This window comes from Lonchura striata, chromosome 8, assembly GCF_050655825.1.
Source record: "Lonchura striata isolate lonStrDom1 chromosome 8, ASM5065582v1, whole genome shotgun sequence".
NCBI lineage: Eukaryota > Metazoa > Chordata > Aves > Passeriformes > Estrildidae > Lonchura > Lonchura striata.
The window spans coordinates 28,500,529-28,519,997 of NC_140710.1; the positions used below are offsets into that span (position 1 = coordinate 28,500,529).

Genomic DNA, 19,469 nt, shown 5'->3' on the forward strand with positions numbered 1-19,469 from the left:
AGAGCCCACCAAGCCCTTGCTACCTCCCTACACACAATGGGCAACCAGCCTTTGAGCCCATCACCTGCTAGCAGAAGGCTGTGTCACCTCTTGCCATCCTTTCTCCCTTTATTCCCCATGTCCCTGCACACTTACACTGGGAGATGGTCATCTGGTTGAGCCGGACGTGGTACATGACAGACTGCACCTTCCAGTGCTGCAGGAGGGGGTACCCAGACACCTCACTGAAGTTCACCATGCCTGCCAGAAAAGGACACAGGGACTCAGTGCCACTGCTGAGCAACACCTCACCATGGGGATGGTTGTAGTCCTTCCTGCCTCGGGCAACACGGCCAGCAAGGTGGGAAGAAGTCAGGGAAAAGGGTTCTGTACACACCACATGCCCCCAGGGAGGCACTCAGAGCTAAGGGTCAGGTGGTCCCCAGCAATTAAAATTATGGCTTTGAGGGAAAACACGTAGGCTTGTTTCATTTTGCCATCCAGGGCTCTGCACTGGAAGATAATGAGCCTCCTCCTGCACCCCCTCCTGCTTCCTTCCCAGTGCCCACTCCCAAGGCATGCCCAGGTGTGCTAATTATGTCGCTAATGAGAGCTGTGCTTTCTAATGAGCTGCTGGCAGGCCTGGGAACGGTCACCGTCATGCCACGTGTGCCCAAGAGGCCCTGGGTCCCCTCGGCTGGGACTGAGCTGAGTGGGCAGCAGATGGACGGGGAAATCACTCGCCTGGTGATGCTAATGTTCCCTCAGGACATTATGGCAATACTGGGGCTGAAGAGGACCCAGGTTTGTCCTTCTCCTTCAAAGACATCCCGTTCTTCAGCCATTTAGCTGTGAGTTACAGAAGCCAGAAATTCATGGAGACCTGGGCTGGGCAGCCACTTAACTCCCACCCAAGGCACAAGGCAGCTCAGCTTCTATGAGCAGCAGGACAGAGAGACCACTGAGCCTCAGACAAAGCCCCAGCAAGGGAACTGAAGGGTGCTCATGGCTCTGAATTTGGTGGCCTGAGCATCCCTAGAGTGCCACTGCAGGATGCTGGGACAGGCCACCTCTCCCCTTGCAGCCCCAGGGCTGCACAGCCAGGGCGTCACGCCTCCGCTCAGCAGCAGAGCTGCAAACTCTGCTGCTAACAGGCACCCAGCAGGAGTTCAGGAGGATAACTGTGGGCATCCCCCCCTCTGTAACAAGACCTGAAGACAGAGTATAAGCAGGATAAAATCCTTTGCCTTCCAGCGCCTCTCTCTACAGTTCTGGCTGCTGCCGACAGCTTCAAAGCCTTTCTCTTCCCTGCAAAGTGTTTATGCAAAAACAGCCCTTCCTTACTCAGCAGCTCTGCCTCTCGTGTATTCACAGCGATATCCAAGCTTCTGACAAGCAGAGAATATTTCACTTCTTTTCCTTTTTTTCCCCTAAATCAGTCACAAAGCCAGCCGAGAGCGGGAAATGAATAGGATCGTTTACTGGCTTTTACCTCCCCAGCATAAATGCCAGTGAAATCCCAGTCCCACTGACACTGCTGGGATGCTGAGGCTGTGGTGGCAGTGCCTTCCTTACATCCATGTAACCATGTCACAGGCAGGAGAGCCCCACTGGGAGGCAGGTGTCCTCCAGCACCTCCAGGCAGGGTTTAGCGTCCCCAGGGAAGCAAGAGTGACCCACCCATCCAGCTCTCTCGGGGAAGCTCAGCCCCCCAAGACCCACCAGCACCCTCCTCCCTGCTGAATCTGCCTGCACCTTCATTGCCATGCAACCTGTCAGGGCAACCAGCATCCACCAGGCCCTGGATACAGTCCATGGGTGCTCCCCAAAATCCTCCTGGAAGCTCTGCCAGACAAAGGGAATGCACAGGCTCTCCGATGAGACAAAAACACATTACTAGCCACATCCTGTTCTTAGTAGCTCCTGGATGTCAGGGCCACTTCAGCCAACAGTGTTCCAGTAAGGTAGAAAAGCCATAGAGAAGAGCTTGATAAAATCAGCCCTACTCTCCTGGAATCAGTGGCTGGCCTTGTCAAGCTAGTACTTTCCAAGTTCCCATGTGAAAGCAATCCTGGTGTGAGCAGCAGACATAACAAACTATTCCTGGGTTAAAAAATTACTTGCACCTGCATAAACTGGTTTTGCACCATTAGATAGAAAAATGAAAACTATCTTTAACAAACAACTGTCCCTGCACATAGACACCAAGAGTTTCAGTGACCAATCAATACAGGATAACAACTTGTTACTAATGAATAAAGTAATTGGCAAGAAAGCTACCAACCAATTAGTCACAGACGAGGTCTGTAAAACTGTATAAAAAGTTTACTTTTAAAAAGGACTTACGTGAATAAAGGATGTCTTTTTCCACCATGAAGAAAACAAAGTCCCAAGTTAATTTATTCCCACAAACAGCAACAAACACCAAGGAAATGAAGGCTATTTATGAATACTGGCAACTTGGAAAAAAAGGCAAATCCTTGAAGGCTGTCAAGGAACCCATGATAACCTATTACTCATGGCCCACGATGCTCTGGCACAGCAAACCAAAACATTTTGGTTTGGTGGTGCTGGATTTTAAATGCTTCACTATATCAGTAAAGAAATCAAAGGTAGTTGGAAAACCATTTTTACCTTAAAAAAAAAAATCCTTTTGCAAATGCCCCAAATATTTGATGGATGCTTGAGCTTTTACATTCCACAATTAATTTACAGCCTTTGCATTTCCTTCATTTTTAATGCCTTCCTCTTACTGGAAAAAGGAACCAACCCTCAGCTGCTGGTTCCTTTATGTGCAGCTGAGCACAGGGTCTAAAGGCAGACTAGATCTATCCCATGGCAGATATATCCTGTGGGAGGTTAAGGTGCTGAAGCTGGACATGCTGGCAGCTGCCTCACTGGGAGGGACACGGATCCAGCTGGAGTCACTCACCAGTGAGGAACTCAGGGTCGGGCGTGGGGTCAGAGAGCTCCTCTTGGCACTGGTTCTCCAAGGGGACTGTGGCCACCACCAGCCCATCCGGCAGCTGCTGCTCCAGGCCCCGGGCAAAGTTGTTCTGCCTGGAAGTTAATTGCAGAGAGAAGAGCAAGGTTGGAGGACAGCAGAAATGACTGCCAGCAAGTGACCCATCCCAAATAAAACACCCGGCACTTCTCCTTTCCTTCAGGAACAGATTAAAAAGATGTCTACTCTTGATGGAAAGTGTCAGACCTGCCCTCCCCACCAGCCCCTCCAGCTTCTGCAAAGCGAAGCCAGACATGGATGGACCAGGCAGTCCCAGGCTCCTTCTTCTTGGAGAGGATGGTGAGGTCTGACCCTGCTGGGGTCCCCTCCCCACGTCTGCAACTCACCTGAAGGTCCCTTTGAGCACCTGCCCTGGTGCCACCTCCTTGGAGTGGTTGTTGTAGCCGTAGAAGATCTCCCCGAAGAGCGTCTGGTTCATGGGCAGCTCGCGGGGCTCGCCGCAGTCCCCCGCCTCCGGGCACGACTCCGAGATCAGCTGGCACGACCGCCCGTCCCCGCCCAGCTTGTAGTCCTCGATGCACCTGGGAAGCCAGCACGGGGTCCACTGTCAGCTGCAGCCCCCCCAGCACCGAGGACACACACAGGAACAGAGGAGACCCCCTCCATCCCAACCCTACCGGCTCAGGGTGGCAGCAGCCATGGACAGCAGCACTCTGGGGGTGTCCCCGTGGCCAGCGAGGTGATGGTCACTCACCCGCAGAACATGAGGATGTTGTAGAGCAGGGGGTCTTCGGGCAGCGGGACCATCTGCTGCAGGCACAGCTGCTCACAGCCCCCGTTGAAGCCATCAGAGCAGTCCACGCCGACGTGACGGTCGTAGCAGCCTGTGCCATCCTTCATGGGGCTCAGTCCTGCCGGGCACTGGTGGGGTGGGGGAACAGGAGGTGAGAACCCATGGGAAGGGATCTGTCTCTGGGGCTGAGGCGGAGGGCAGGGCTCCAGCTTCCAGCTTTCTCTCCAGCAGAAACTGCAGCCTGAGCAGTGCTCAAGGGCTGCAGGAAGGACAGCAGCACCATCCACAGCTGCAGATATTCCTCCTGCACCAAAGCCTCTTTGCAGCCCTCAGGACTGCATCCCCTGAGGTGGCAGCCCTCCAAGCTATCCCCTACCAAGGCAATGTGCTGGTATCAGCCCCACTCTCCAGCAACCCAGCTCCAGTGACGGACAAAGCCCTGCTGCCCTTTCCACACCCCCTTTCTGCCCCACACTCGCAGCCTCTTCACCCCAATGCCCAGCTCTGGTGACACTGCAGTATGGGAGGAAGGATTCTCTGTGTGGCCTCCCCTTCCTTGCTCACACCAAGGGAGATCCCGGGATCTCACCACACAGCCCGTGGAGTCCAGCTTGCGGTCCGAGATGCAGCGGAAATTCTTGCTGCAGCCCCCGTTGTCCCGGGAGCAGTCACGGACGGGGCCGAAGGAGTCAAGAAGGACCTCCAGGCTGTCGAAGGAGGACGAGGTCATCAGCTCTTCCCTGTGAGGAGGAGGAAGAGGAGACGTGTCACTGCTTCCATGAGATGCTGGGCACGCATGCGTGGCTGCTGCGTGGGTTTTTCCAGAGCTCAGGCTTTCCTCGGGCTGACAGTGAACTGGATGGCAGCCAAGCTTTTAGAAGGATGCAGGAGCTACTGAGATGAGGAGAAATACTACCAAAGGCAGGACTAAAGAGGGGCAGGTTAATGGTTGTACTAATCTCCACCTGCAAAACGTGGGATGGGGATCCCAGCTCTGTTTGCTGAAGCCCCTCCTGAGCTCCCTCACCCTGCCGTGGCACCTACCTGACCTCCACTGCATCCTCCATCACTGTCATGTCAGTCTTGCACTTGGCTGAGGGATTGATGGCCAGCTCAGCTGGTGGGATGACGAAGCTCTTGCTCAGGGGCAGCCACATGCCCTCCCCCAAGGTGTAGGTGAACCTGCCAGGGAGAGCAGCACAGGCTGGCACAGAGGGAAAAGCTGACCCTGGAAGGATATCTCCACCCAAATCCAGCCCTTGAGCCTCCCTGCTCATCCTGCAAGGATGCCAGCCCAACGTAAGGTGTGTGGGCAGGGTAAAGTGGGGTGGGTCCTGCAAATGCACCCAATGATTCCCAAAAATTGCATGCAACTTAAGTAATTTAAAAAAAGGGCACTTTCATTTTCCATAGAAACCTTCTTTCAGAGCCTAAACCTCACTCTCACCACAGATGACTGCTGGGTATCCAGCATCCACAGGCCAGCTGCAGGGGGATCTTCCCAGCCGTGCTCGCATGTCCCCAGGAGGTGGCACAGGACAGCTGTGCTCAGCCCTGCCAGCTGGGCTACCTGCATGCCTGCACGCCCTGAGCTGTATTTAAGCCCCAAAATGTGCTGAGCAGGTTGCCTTCACCTCTTACCGAAAAATCTTGTCAGAAGGTTGCTCACCCAGCACCAAGTCAAAGCCACGCTGGAAGATGGTGTATGGCCAAGGCCTGGAAAAGAAACCCAGGAGCATCACACCAGCATCGTGTCCCCACTGCTTCTCACAGCCCAAAATGCCTCCTCTGCTCAGCCCCCTGCTCCCATGCAGAAGGGCCCTAGGGTAGCATATAGCCTCAGATCTGAGATCTTAATTCTGGAGATCCTACATCAGATTCTTGTCCCAGCTCCAACCTGCCAATAGGCCAGTGGTGTGTTGCATGTGTTATTTTGGGGTTGGATGCACTCCAGCCATCCTCACATCCCCTCCAGCTCAGTACCACCTGCCTGGTTTTGTTTTAGGGATTTGCATCACAGCTATTGAATGGCAAAAAGAAAACCAAACCGCAGCTGGACCCTTTCTCTGGGAGGCTTTTGCCAAACAGCACATCAAGTCTGGGACCCCAGTTTCACCACCTGCCTTATTAACACCCTTCCACTGTTGCAGGAGGGGGAGCTTTGCAAAGTGGGCTGGAAGACAAGGTGGGAGCCTGGAGCCAAGCAGGAGGCTGGAGAGCTGGTCCATCCCTGCTGTTGTAGATAGCACGGGGTGATGAGGGATGAGCCACTAAGATTTGGAGGCTGGTGCCTTGCAGTGGGACACCCATGGCCATGGCACCTTTGGGACACGAACCCCCAGCAGCACAGCCCTGCTGGCAGACCACCACTTGCAGAGTGAGACAGACAAGAGACCCAGCCATGGTGGGCTGTGAATCAGGCAACATGAACCCCACTCCCAAACCCCAAAACTCCAAATCCCCTTTGCAAGAGCTCAGAGCAGAGAGGAGATTTTCCATCCCATCGTAACACTGCTGCTAGAATTCAGAGTCAAGAGTGTCAGGTGCCAGTGACAAGCCCAGGGATTTTCTCTCGAGGCAATTACAGCTCTCCTGCACAAGCAATTTAATTCTGAATCTGAAGGTATTTCAGCAAGGACAAAAATAATAATAATAATACAAAAATCCTGACTGCAGGATTACAGCATTCCTTCACTGGGATACAATGTCTGGTCAGCTGGGAGCCGAGGATTACATTCAGCCCACAATCGGATTGCCTTGAATGAGGTCAGCTTCGTGCAGAAAGAGATGTGCTCCTTGTGTCTCACCAGCACCTTGAATGCTTCACTCCCCCACCTTCCAGTGCTCCTGCAGATGGGTTTTATTCTTGTTTCTGAGGAGCACATCAGGCTGGGAACAATGGCAGAGGCTGAACAGAAGCCAGGCATTGTTCCCCATCGACTCGGGTGGAAAAGTGGTTGTGGAGAACTGCTCAGGGCTCACAGCAGAGCTCAGTGCTGGGGCAGGTGCTGCAGAAGCCTGGTGGAACATGTGTGAGCCCATGGATGTCAACACACCCAGGACATGAAGCCAGCATATTTGGACCCACCTGGGAGATTAAAATCAGCGCCCAAGCCATGTTGTGCCCACCTAGGCTGCAATTTCCAAATGTGGCTAAAATTCCTCCAATCACAGAGTCCCAGAATGGCCAGGGTTGAAAGGGACTTTAAAGATTATCTCATTCTACTCCTCTTCCACTAGACCAGATTGCTCCAAGCTCCATCCAGCCTGGCCTTGAACACTTCCAGGGATGGGGCAGCTATAGTTTCTCTGGACAACCTGTGCCAGGGCCGCACCACCCTCATAGTGAAGAATTTCATCCTAATATCTAATCAAATCTGCCCCCTGTCAGTTTGAACCCACTACCCCTGGTCCTTGTACACGCCCTTGTAAAAAGTTATGATGGCTTTGGTCCAGGGAAGATGTTTCTGTGCTCCAGGAAGGGAGACGTGGCATCTCCTCAGCCTGCCACACTACACCCTTACTGGGGGTCAAAAAAAGCCCCTTAAATGCAATATTCAGCCTTCAGCTACATGGCAAGGGAGAGTCAGGGTTGCATGGCCTTCGGAGCTCACAAAGAAAGTGGAAATGAGCAGCTCTGCAGCTGATCAGGTTGGATTAAATGGGCCAGAAATGACAGCTCTCAGCTTCTTGCAAGCCTTGGCACTCAGGTAAGCATCTGAAACAACCAAACAGGGAATTACCAGGGCACCTGAGAACCAGCAAATTCCCCACACTCAGCCAGCAAGTTCCCAAGGCCAAAGTGCTGCCAGTGAATCCCCAGGACAATCCTAAGCCTCTCAGCTTTTCTAGATGTACCATTACCTGGATGCTTTGCTCCACATCTGGGCTTGAGTGGAAGCTCACAAAACACCTGCTAAGCCCTCCAAACCTGGCACTGCTGGCAATGCTTTGAACAAGCTCAGCAGGGCCATGCTTAAAGTGCAGCCCCCCGGGGATGAGGCCAGACTGACCTGTAGCATCAAGAACTGTGCTCCAGCTTGTCCCCACTGCCTGCAAAACTCTTCCAGACAAGATGGGTGCGGTGAGGAATAAGCCCAGAGCTGGCAGGATGTGACCACCACGAGCTAAGCTGGAGCAGCTGGGTTGAGGAGAGATGGCAAGAGGCTGGAGGGGCTGCAGGAGAGGGTCTGTGCAGAAGGCACAAGAAGTTGCTGCAGGGGAGTGTGACTGAAGTGTCATTGGAGGAGAAAGTGGTTACAGCTGGAATAGGTGACTTCACATCTGGCTCCCTGACCTCCTGTGCTTTTCAGGGCTTCCAACCAGTGCACAGCACAAGGATGGCCATGCCAGGGTGAACAGACCAGAGCATCCCCACAGCACCTGCTGCACCCCAGGACCCCAAAGTGGGGACCCACGAAGGCCCAGAGCCACGCTGATGGCAGAAGAGCAGAAAGCAGATGTCACCCAGTGCCCATGGCAGCTCCTCCCCAACTTCACTCTGCTTTGCAACAGCTCTGCTGGGGTTTCAGCTGCTGATGCCTCTCCCCTTCCCAGCCCACCCCACTCCCACCCTGCCATCCCTTGCAAGCAGCTCTTTATTAAAAATGCTAATGCTGGCACTTTCTCCCTGGGCTGCCCGTAAATCTAGCAGGAGAATGAGGTGGGAGGAGGAGGCGGCTGGGTGGTTTGGTGAAAGGATCTGAAAGAACCACGAGCTTTTTATCAGGCTGTCCTTCAGCTTGCAAGGCAGAGGCACACAGCAGGGGATAGAGAGAGGCAAGGGAAAAAAATATAGAGAAAAAAGGGTTCGGGGAGAAAGAGAGAAAAAGAAAGACTTTAAGCAGGAAAAGTGCTGTACTTGTCACTTCAGCATGTCCCTCGCTCTTCTGTGGGATGGGGATGGGATAAGAGGAGCAGGTGCACTGCCAGGATGGGGATATCTTGTGTGAAGGAGGCAGGATGGGGAGGGGAGGGGAGCTGGGTGAGCAGAGCAAAGGCTGACACACTAATTTGGGTCCTGTGCTGGAAAAACAACATCTGCAAGGCTGAGGGTGGGGAGCAAGACTGGGGTGGGACAGCTCCCAACAGCCACAGCAGGATGAGAGCACCCAGCCTGACACCTTCACCATGTCACCTTAAACTGCCTCAAAACCTCCCCAGGCCAGGGTGAAGCCCATTACAAATCAAAAGACTCCTTAAATGCAGAGCACCTCAAATCTCAACGGGGGAGGTTGAAAAGTGCACTGTGGGGAGGAGAAAGCCACGTGCAAGATGGATGTAAGGGTTGGGATGAAAAAGTACAAATGCAGGCAGGTAACAGCTTATTAACTGAAGACAGAATGTGCTGATTTGATTTTTGGCCAAGTTATACCACAAAAAGAACTGCAGAAATTTGGTCTGATGAGCAAAGATGAAGTGTGGCTGGTAGGATTGCTAGAAACTGCATCCTGCTCAGGGAACATTAGAGTAAGATTCGAAAAGCAGCTAATTAACAATGCATATCAAAGCAGGGAGACAGACTGTGAGCACACAAACAGCACCAGACAGATTTGTTTAAAACAGGCGAAGAGCAGCACACACACACACCAAAAAAAAAAAAAAAAAAAAAGCAGCTGATCAAATGAATCTGCTATCCATGATCAAAAATATTTGAGTTTTTGAAAAACTGAAGATTTAGGGTCTGGACATTTTGAGTAAAAGATGCAGTGTGGAGGCGTGGATCTCAGTCTGGTACCCAAAATATACACAACACAAAAAGCTTCTCACTGCCATCACCAATAAAGTACAAAGATGAGCTCGCCTTCATGAGCAAAATTAGATGCTACTGAGTGAACAGACACCGAGTCAACTTGTCATCACTGTAAATAAAAACAAACCAACGGCAAAACTATCTAAATCAAAGGGTTGAAATGAGTTTTCAGATGAAAAGGCCACCTGGGGAAAACAGAGGAGGTCATATCCAGAACACATCACTCCCAAGTTTGCCAAGGGATTTGGCAAATCCTGCTTTGTTGACCAAGCGCCAGTGTGGTTTCTCTGGGGACTGACCCGTGGCAGCAGCACATCACTCCAATATTGGAGGGCTCAGAGCATATTAGACAAACAGTAGTCAGAAATGTTTCAGGCACAGCTGATCTCACCTTGAGATGGGGGAGAGAGCAGAAGATTTGCAGACATCTCTTTCAGGTGAGCCTGCAGACCACATGCTTGGGCTGAAACTGGGAGTGAGCTGATGGGCCCAACAAAAGACAGCACAGCAGCTCACCTCTACTCCAAAAAACATAAATACAAGCTTACAGCTACAAGTTATTCAGTTAAACAGCCTCTGACAAGATGGTTCTCCTAGGCTAAAGAGACTTCACCAGTCATGACCTTGTGGAGGCCAAAAGTTCATGCAAAACCATCACAAGCCCTTCCAGGCAGAGCTGCACTAAGAAGCACCTGGACATCAGGAACAGATAGCAGAAAAGGAAAAAAAGAATATCTCACTAAACACCAAGCTGCCCTCGGCATCACAATGCTTAGTGTGAACATGCTTTCAAGAGCCCCTAAAAATAGTGGAAGCTGCAGGTAGGGATGGTGAAGGGTGGTTTCAGCTGCTAACATTTTATGAAGCAAAAATCTGACAAGTTCAATGAAAAAAAAAAAACCACAAAATTACTCCAGTTTCAAGAGGCTTGAGAGAATTTTCTAGGGATGGAGACACTGCAGCATTGAAGCCTTCTCAAGAGCCCAGAGAAGGACAGAAGCACTTTGACAACCCACCATGGTCTAGGGTTGTGTTGCACCTTGGGGAAAAAGAGAACTGCCAGGTTTCTCTGCCCCAAACAGAAAAATACTTCAGAAATGCTGCACATAATTTGTCATAGCCAACTCTGGTATAGAAGAAGAAACACAAGACAAGATGTACCCCGGCCAGGTATGAATCCTGTTGCAGGAGAAGAGGCAGAGAAAAGGCTCCTGTGGGAGCATCAGGCTGCAGATAGGTCTAGAAAAGCAGCCCCAAATCCCCCAGAGGAACAGGGGAGGTCCTGAGCACCTTTCAGGTGGGCATTGCTGACACCAGAGCTGGGTCAGGAGATGCAAACAGGTCCAGAGCCTTCAGGAATGCATTGATCCTTCTCGCCCTTGGCTTCTCTCCTGCTAGTTACATCTATATTTTTTTCCCAATTTACCTGAAAGCAGAATCTTTTTCTCCACTTTGCCTTAAGAAAGTGAAGCAGCTAAATCAGGAAAAAAGCTGGAGAAGAGCAATGTGCATGAAAAAAAAGTGTGAAGCTGCAGACCCACACTCAGGAGCAAAGGAAAAGCAGAGGGTCAGGAAGCAAACGCTTCTCCACGGTGCTTATCCATTTTTATTACTAGCCTCAATGGTCAAAGTTATTTGCCAATTTGCTTTTTGCAAGGTGGTGGCAAACACACTGCTCTGATGGAGGCAGAGGCTGGCACCAAAACCATACGTGGCCATGGGTGGCTGTGGGCTCTTTCCAGCCCACTGTGAAACACTCCTAAACATGACACCTCCTAAAACAGGCAAATCCCTGGCAGGGGAATAACCCCCCACGCCCCAGCCCATCACTCAGTGCCTCACAGAGGAGCTGGGGACATTCCTCTTGGACACTGGGGACAAACAGGACAAGGAGCTGTATTTCTGCCTATACTTTCCCACCCCTGGCAGAGGATTGGGGACCATCACCACACCCCACAGCACATCCCCAGCGTGGGGCCACCTGTGCCACGAGCATCACCCCGGCTCAGGGCACCCAGAGCAGCAACTTGTTCAACACAGCCGGTGCTCCACGCTGCGTTTAGTTGCTAAATCACCTTTAAAATTATAAAAACCAGAGGGGGGCTGGAGATGGAGCAGCAGAGCTCTCCCCAGGGCCCCAGTTCAAAGGGACACAGCGGGGCTGCACCGGCGCTGCCAGCCCCCACCGCTGCCAGCCCCCAGCGCAGCGACGCGGCAGGGGGCACGCCAAGCCCAGCCTTTGATGATTTTTCTCTTCCCACTGTGAGGACTAATAACTTCAGAGAGAGCATCCTGGCACGTGCAGGGCCACCACTGATCCAGCTGTGCAGTGAGAAAAGGGGGAAAACGAGGGTTTGGAGGTGCCAATGCACGTGGGACCTCTGCATTTGGGGATGTCTTGGCTCTCTGCACATCAGCCCCAGCCATTCCTGGGAGGCCCCAGCTGCACGTCACAGACCCACCAGTGTTCAGGGACAGATGGAGCACTCCCTTGAGGGTCACAGAGAGATGGGAACTTTTTGGAATCCGCCACCAAATTGCTGCTGAAACATCAGAAAAATTTCCTTTACCATATCCTGGTGTGTAAAGCTTGGAGCAGACACTCCTCTCTTCCCTCAGACACAGTATCAAAGCATTTAATTTGCCCAGTTTTCAGTGGGGACCTCAGCCCTCCTCTGATGCCTCACACACGCAAAACAAAAGCCTCACAAAGCACAGGGTGCCCAAGATAGTGCACACAAGGGCAGGAGGAACAACCTCGATCTTCTCCACGGGGAGTTTAGTCTGAAATGTGACAATGGCTCCTTGTACATCATTCTTGATTATTTCAAAGAACAGAAATCCTTGCCTCCCACAGCCCTGCAGAGCCTAGCTGTGTGCTGACCTTACAATTCACCGAGGTGCCTCTGACTCTGCCATCCCAGAAGTTACCACAGCTGTGGTCACAAGCTCTGGAAGCCCAGCAGCTCGTGTGAGCACACTCCAAGCCTGGGCACTCACCCCTGGTTCGTTCCCCACTCGTTCCGGATGCAGAGGTGCTTGTGCACAGGGTCCTTCATGTAACCTTCATAGCAGAGACACTCCCCTGTGGAGACAGGGACATCAGGGACACGGGAGAACACACATGGGAAGGCTTTCCATGGGCTTCCCTGCCAAATGCAGCCTGCAGCCTCACCAGGACACCCAGCAGCTCCTTACTGCACATGAAGAAGTGAGGAAGCACCTTCCCACCACAGCTGGGTTAGGGAGGCAGAGGTGAGCTCACAAACCCACCCCTGTCACCACAGGCCCCCAGTTGGGTAATAATTAACATTGACTCCATGATTGCAGAAGGCTGATCAATTGCTTTATTATATCATCCTATACTATATTATACTATAGTTATTAAGAAACCCAGTAACCCTTCCAGCCAGTCCAATTCAGCTCTGACCTAACTGGTCAATCCATCCAAACACCATCCAGTGTCCATTAAGAAATCACCCTTTGGTACACAAGTCCCCATGGTACATTCCACACGTGCACAACAGCAGGTGCAACAAGTGGAGATAAGAATTGTTTCTCATTCTTTCCTCTGATCTTCTCACAGGCTTTCCCCCAGGAAAATGCTTGGGAGAGTCGTGCCTGCTCTCTGTGGGCAGAGAGCTGCTGCCACACACCCCAACCTCAGGAACACTCACCAGTCTCGGGGTCACACTGGTGCTCACAGGGGTCGAGGAGGCGCCGGGCACAGAGGTCCAGGGCCCAGGGCCCACTGGAGTTTTGCTGGGAGAAGAGGACGACCTGTGCTGGGTTCAGCCAGTCACTGGCATCCAGCTGGCTCCCCTCCAGCAGGATGAACCGGCTTCCTGCCACCGAGACAAGGGAAGTCAGTGACAGCGACCTGCTGCTGTCCCCTCCATCCCACGACGGTCCCCTGCATCCCATCCATCCCGGGATGTTTGCCCCCCATCCTATGATGGATCCCTTCATCTCCTGCCCATTCACTCCATCCTGAGAAAGTACCCTCTGTCCCACCACTGTCCCCTCTGTGCCACAAGGAATCCTCTGTCCTGTGCCCATCCTGTCTGCCATATGACAGCCCCTGCCCCTCTCCATAGCTGTCTTCTCTATCCCATGACAGCTCTTTCCATCCTGTGCCTTTCCCCTCTGTCCCACAGCAGCCATCACCATCCCACACCCCTCAGACACTGAGGTCTGATCCCTCTGTCCCACCATGCCCTTCATCCTGTCATGGTCCATTTAATCCCATATCTGTTGCCCTAAAACCCACAATAATCTCCTTGGCCCTGTGCCCATCCCTCCATCCTGCAGCAAGCCCCGTGTCCTGCAACAGCCATCACCACCCTGTGTCTGTCTCTTCTGTCCCGTGCCCATCCCTCCATCCTGCAGCAAGCCCTGTGTCCCACAACAGCCATCACCACCCTGTGTCTGTCTCTTCTGTCCTGTGCCCATCCCTCCATCCTGCAGCAAGCCTTGTGTCCCACAACAGCCATCACCACCCTGTGTCTGTCTCTTCTGTCCCGTGGCCATCCCTCCATCCTGTACCACCCATCCCTTGCTCCCAGCACGGCACCCTCCATCTCACACCCGTCCCTTCCGTCATGGACCCATCCTCTCCAGCCCCCTCTGTCCTCCCCTCATCCCCACCCTCCATCCCATGTCCATCCCCTCTGTCCCATGCTGGTGTCCTCCATCCACACCTGACCCTCCTGTCTTGCACCCATCCTGCCCACCATTCCCCCCTCCTCCCTCAAACCTCAGGGAGCAGGGCAGGAAGGGGTGGGTTGGACCACGGGGTGCTCACCGTCAGCAATCAGGTGCTCAGGGACATGGAGGGTGATCTTGACGACAAGGGGGCAGTTCATGTGGGAAGAGCACACCAGGCTGATGACACAGCTCGTCACACTGATGAGGGTCAGCGTGGTCTTGTTCACAGGGCTTCGGGGGGACCCCACTGCAAAACACAGGAGCACAGTCAAACCCGACACCTGCAGCACCCAGGAAAATCTTTGGGTGCAGCCTGGGGACCTTGGGATGCAGAGACCCTGCCCAGACCCCTGGAAATTCAGCATCAATCGAATAAAATGGAATCACTTTGGACTTTGAAGAACATGAAACAGCTTTTGCCATGGGACTCTCCATCCCTCTCTCCCGCTGCGACCAAAATCTTCCTGATCCCCCAGAGCCCTGGTTCTCCCACACCCTGCACTGCAGCATGCTGAGAACTTTGCAGCAGCAGAGCTTTAAAGCAGAGCAGTGATATTAGGTAAAAAGGTAAATGCAGTATCCTGATTTTTCCCACTCCTTTTTGGCACTTCACTTGGGTTAATTTTGTCATGACAACAGGCTCATTGATGCTCTTGAAAAAGCAATAGAGAGCCCTAACTGCTCAGGGCATGCAGGTCTTTGACTTTTAATCTTTCAGCTGAAGAAGCTGAGTGGAAAACAAACTGTCTGGAGACAAAGCCTGAATGAGCCTTCAGCGTCAGCTGAAGGAGATGGCTCCCAGTCTTGCCACTCCCATAAAAAAAGGCATCATCCAGCAAACGAGGTTCAACGAGGAAAAACAGACACTAAATTTCCTCTTGGGAAGAGGAAACCTCCCAAAGGGACAGAGCAGGGCAGTGGAGCAAGCCTCCTGCCTGGGGACCAAGGCTGTCCCCATCCCCTGGTGCACGTACAGCTGGTATGAGCACGGCGCTGAGCAGCAGCATGGGAACTCACGGGCCAGCCTTTGAAGCGTGTTACTCATTAATATACCCCAGTGCCTGGCAGGAGCCTCCAGCAAAACATCAGAATATATTTCATCCTCTGCTGAGAAACTCCACCGGAGAGCAGCAGCAGCCTGCTGCGAAGCAGGGACTGGTGCCTGCCCCTAGCACTGGGATTGCACTCGGGTTTCCATCTTTTTGAAAATGCAAGGACTCCAAACCCAGGGAACCAACAGCAAATAAGGCAAGGGGGATGGCTCCTCACCCACCTCGGCTGCGCCTCCGGCTCCGTGAGGGGTCCGTGTAGAAGGTCAGCTGGGGATCGGTGTCTGCCTCTGTCCCTGAGTCCCCCTCGGGGTTGAGAAATGCTGAGCCAGCTGCAGGGGACACTGAGTGTAGTCACGCAGGGGTTGGCGCCGTGCCACCCCAAACCTCGGCATCCTACACCACCCTTCAGGGAAAGCCTTGCACTACAGACCAGAAGCTCCATCTGCCAGGTGCAGCAGGGACAGCATCTGCTCCCCCTCCCAGCACACACAGCCAGAACCCCCACCACAAGTTACCTTGCAGCTTTTCCCCATGGCTGTGCCAGTATCCTGTAGCATTTACTGGGGCAAACACCATCTGCATTTTACAACCAACCAGCCCAACATCGCTTGCATCCTTGCGGAGACCACATTTTCCGTTTCTCCCCAACTAAACCCTTTTTCCCATGCTGTCTCCACACTCTGGTCCTATTTCTCCATCCCAGGAGAGGGTGGGTGGCTGGGATGTGGGTGGGTGGAAGCCCAAGGCACCCCATCCACCCCAGGGACCGCCCTACCTCGCGCTTTGTTGTTGATGCGCTTGCGCTGGCTGCTGGAGGTGTGGGACAGCAGCGTGGCCTGCTGGTGGTTCGAGTCCACGGGGCTGGTGGCAATGATGTTGTCCTTGTACTTGTTCATCAGGGACAGCTTGGCGTTGTCGCTCCCTGAGCAGGAAGAATTGAAGGCAAAACATTTCAGGGATGAAGACTTTTCAAAGGGAGGGAGAAAGTTTTCCTTGGATCCATCTCCAGATCATCCTGAGGTGATCAAGGTGCTGCAGCCAATGCGCTGAGCTGCCCCCAAGGCACACTCATCCTGAAGAGGACTGGCACCTCCACCAAATTAGCCAAAAGCTGAGATTTAACTCAGACTCTCAGGGCACTTCTTCATATTCAGGAGAGCTTCAGGCACCACACTATGATCTTCCCAAATTATGTCTCAGTTGGGAAGGCTCTAGCTGGACAGCTCAATTAGTGATATGACCAAAGAACAGGTTTGTTATAAGCCTCAAAGAACCCCTGCTGCTGATCAGAAGGCAGTGTTAACTCCGAATCATACTGATGGCAAGTAAAATTTGCTACTAAAAACCTCACCTGAGGAAGACACCAGAAATCTGGGGATACAGAAGGGAAGTTTGGGGGTCACAATGGGATAGCATGGAGGGAATGCCATTCTGGTTCTCTGCCAGGCTGTGGAAACCACAAAGCTGCGTTGTCCCACCCATGTCCCACTGGCTGTAAGGTCTCCCAGCAATGGACGTGCCTTCAGGAAACACCAACACCTCACACCCAACGAAAACCCAGAGAAACAAGGAAAACGCTCCAGGGAAAACACATGCATGGAACTGTGGAGAGAAGACAAGCCAGTGTTGGGGAAGGTGAAACAAGAAAGCCTTATAAATATGATTGCCTGGCAAAAGATTTAGGAAATACAGAGATTGAAATGGTAGCAAGTTGTGAGATACCAAACCTTAGTACAGCCAGGATGAAGACAATCCCCCCTTCTGGTTGAACAATGCTACAGGTAGGTCCAAAGGTCAAATCGAATGTTCTACCTCACCCCTAATGTATGGTTCATCACACACCTGTAACCCTCCCCTAAAACATCAGGTATCTGTGACCCCATTGGCCAAGTCTTGTTCCAGCCCACCTTGAAGCCCCCTGATAAGGGGTCCCTGAGGAGCTAGATGCTCTCGTGGAACCTCCTCTCTCTTGGAACTTCCACCCTCTTGGAAATTCCACCCTCTTGGAACTCCCACTCTCTTGGAACTTCCACCCTCTCCTGGAACATCCTCTTATCTACCTCTACCCCTTGCCTCTCCCTTCCCTCACGCCCTAGGGCCTGCCATGGGTCACGTCTGGTGACTCCAAGCAGGGCCTTTCACCCTCTCTAATAAACCAGATATTCTCAGAGCAGCCTTCAGAGCTCTCTCATCTCCATCCACCCAAACCGTCCTGGAGCCCATCATCCCCGCAAGCCAGAAAGGACCCGGCTCGGCCCAAGCCCACCTGGTGTGAGGTCCATGCTGGCCTTCTCGTTGCAGCCCTGCAGCGAGTCCAGCGTGCGGGTGACCTGGCTGGCGAAGTCCTCGCCGCCGTTCATGCACTCGCGCTGGAGGTGGTGCCGCAGGTCGGTGATGTCGTACTCGTAGCCGTCCAGGATGGGCGTCTCGCGGATGCTGAGCGTCCCGCTGGAGTTGTGGCCCTGCACGCGGGCGTTGCGCAGGCTCTCCCGCCCGTGGCCCCCGATCAGCACCGAGGGGATGTAGTGGATCTCGTTGGCCGCCTCGGCGCTGGCGCTCTTCTGCGGCTGCGGCACCCGGCGCCGCTTGCACCAGCGCCGGCGGGTGTAGAGGATCATCACCAGGCAGAGGATGGAGAGCAGCAGGGCGATCATCCCTCCCTGAGGGCACAGACGCGAGCAGGGGTCAGCCAGGGACTGCCATCAGCCGTACCCTGGGGCCCCAGGGATGCCCCGGAGTGGCCAAAGCAAAGAGAGAGAGGAGCCCAATCACCAAGAGTCTGGAGCGCCCGGTGCTGGCCAAGGGCACCCAGCTGGAGCCTGCCTTGGGCTGGACCGGCTTTGAAGTCGCCACCGAGGCATGAAAAAGCAGCATTTAAAGCAAAGCATGTTTTGTTTCACTCTCCTGCCTTTGAAAACAGAGATCAGCTTTATTCCAGGCAAATGCTCCTACGGGCAACTTTTTCTGACCCACTTCCAACCGGTTTCAGTGCTGTCACTCTCAATCTTGGGAGATTTTCCCAGGGTATCCGGCAGAAACTGCAGCACAGATTAGAACACATCAAGGCTTGAGACAGGCAGATGACTGAAGTGTTGTTTGGGAAACATGTCTGGGGAAAGAGGCTGAAAAAGCTCCTGTCCCACAGGAACGGACCCCAAAACTGCACCCGGCCCTGCCATCCTGCCACTGTCCCCAGGATCACCCTCCTGCAAGACATCACTGTACACAGATAATGGGCGGTGAGATGAAAGCCCCAAACTGGCCCTTTATGCACAATCTGCCAAGAATAATAACAATAATAACAAGAAAAAGCATGTGGAGCCAGTTAAGAGCTCAGTCCATCCACAGCTCTGGTCTCCCTCCTCTTTTCTATGCAACAGGTGATCTTGAGAAAATAAAATAATAGTAATAATCTGCTCCATTAGGATAAAACATTAAGGGAATTATTGAATGAGAAGCAGGAGAGGCAGCTGGAAAAGGAAGTTTAATGGCCATTACAGTTTAACCCACTTTCATTTCCATAATAATGGAGCTGTGATGCACCCTCCCAGCCTCCTTCCATACTTCCTTTAAAAACAAAAACAAAAACAAAAAAGAAAAAGAAATTAAAAAAAGAAAGAAAGAGGAAACAAACTCAGTGATTCAGGAGACCAGCAGTCCTGCAGCCAGGAAGTCAGGAAATCTTGCTGGAGCTGAAAACTGGTCCTGGATCATAGAAACCATAGAATCCTACAATGGTTTTGATTGGTAGGGACTTTAAAGTTCACCTCATTCCAATGCCTTTGCCAAAAGCAGAGACAAGCCCTGTCCAACCTGGCCTTAAACACTTCCAGAGATGGGGACAGGGCCTCAGGGAAGAACTTCTTCTCAATATCTTACCTCTGTATCAGTCTAATTCCATCACTACATGCCTTTGTATAAAGTGCCTGGCATAGTCGTGCAGAATTTTTAGTGGCAAAGTGGGAGCCTAATTCTGTATCATGCTCCAATCCCTATGAGTTCCTGTGATCCATAAATAAGTGGGAATTATCTCCATCCCCACCAGAGGTGACCTCCTCTGTCATGGCTCTCCATCACCTGGAGAAAGTCCACCTGCAGGTGGCATGACAAGCAGGTAGGAGGAATTCCAGGGCATTCCTGGCTTTCCTTCACAAAGGAAGTATGAATGCACATTAAATATATGCACATTAAATCCCCTAAAAACCAGCAAGCTCTGCCATG

At 52.6% G+C, this 19,469-nt stretch overlaps 1 protein-coding gene across 7 annotated transcripts in view; it reads right to left on the reverse strand.

Moving 5' to 3' along the window:
* Positions 1 to 19,469, reverse strand: part of ASTN1 (astrotactin 1) — a 68,423-nt gene that overhangs the window by 25,073 nt on the left and 23,881 nt on the right. For 5 of the 7 annotated variants that reach the window (XR_014957121.1, XR_014957123.1, XR_014957122.1 and 2 more), the window contains exons 3-15: positions 17,515 to 17,908; positions 16,024 to 16,170; positions 15,470 to 15,589; positions 14,294 to 14,443; positions 13,167 to 13,334; positions 12,490 to 12,574; positions 5,379 to 5,453; positions 4,782 to 4,919; positions 4,327 to 4,477; positions 3,699 to 3,865; positions 3,331 to 3,525; positions 2,912 to 3,039; positions 136 to 240 (exon numbers count right to left, since the gene is read on the reverse strand). Coding sequence is in view for 4 of the 7 variants with exons in the window: in XM_021545972.3 (XP_021401647.1) it covers positions 136 to 240; positions 2,912 to 3,039; positions 3,331 to 3,525; positions 3,699 to 3,865; positions 4,327 to 4,477; positions 4,782 to 4,919; positions 5,379 to 5,453; positions 12,490 to 12,574; positions 13,167 to 13,334; positions 14,294 to 14,443; positions 15,470 to 15,589; positions 16,024 to 16,170; positions 17,515 to 17,908 (2,023 nt within the window). In the remaining 3 variants the exon portion in view is untranslated. The remainder of the gene's footprint in view (positions 1 to 135; positions 241 to 2,911; positions 3,040 to 3,330; positions 3,526 to 3,698; positions 3,866 to 4,326; positions 4,478 to 4,781; positions 4,920 to 5,378; positions 5,454 to 12,489; positions 12,575 to 13,166; positions 13,335 to 14,293; positions 14,444 to 15,469; positions 15,590 to 16,023; positions 16,171 to 17,514; positions 17,909 to 19,469) is intronic. The other 2 variants (XM_021545973.4, XM_085586659.1) reach the window with 1 other exon arrangement.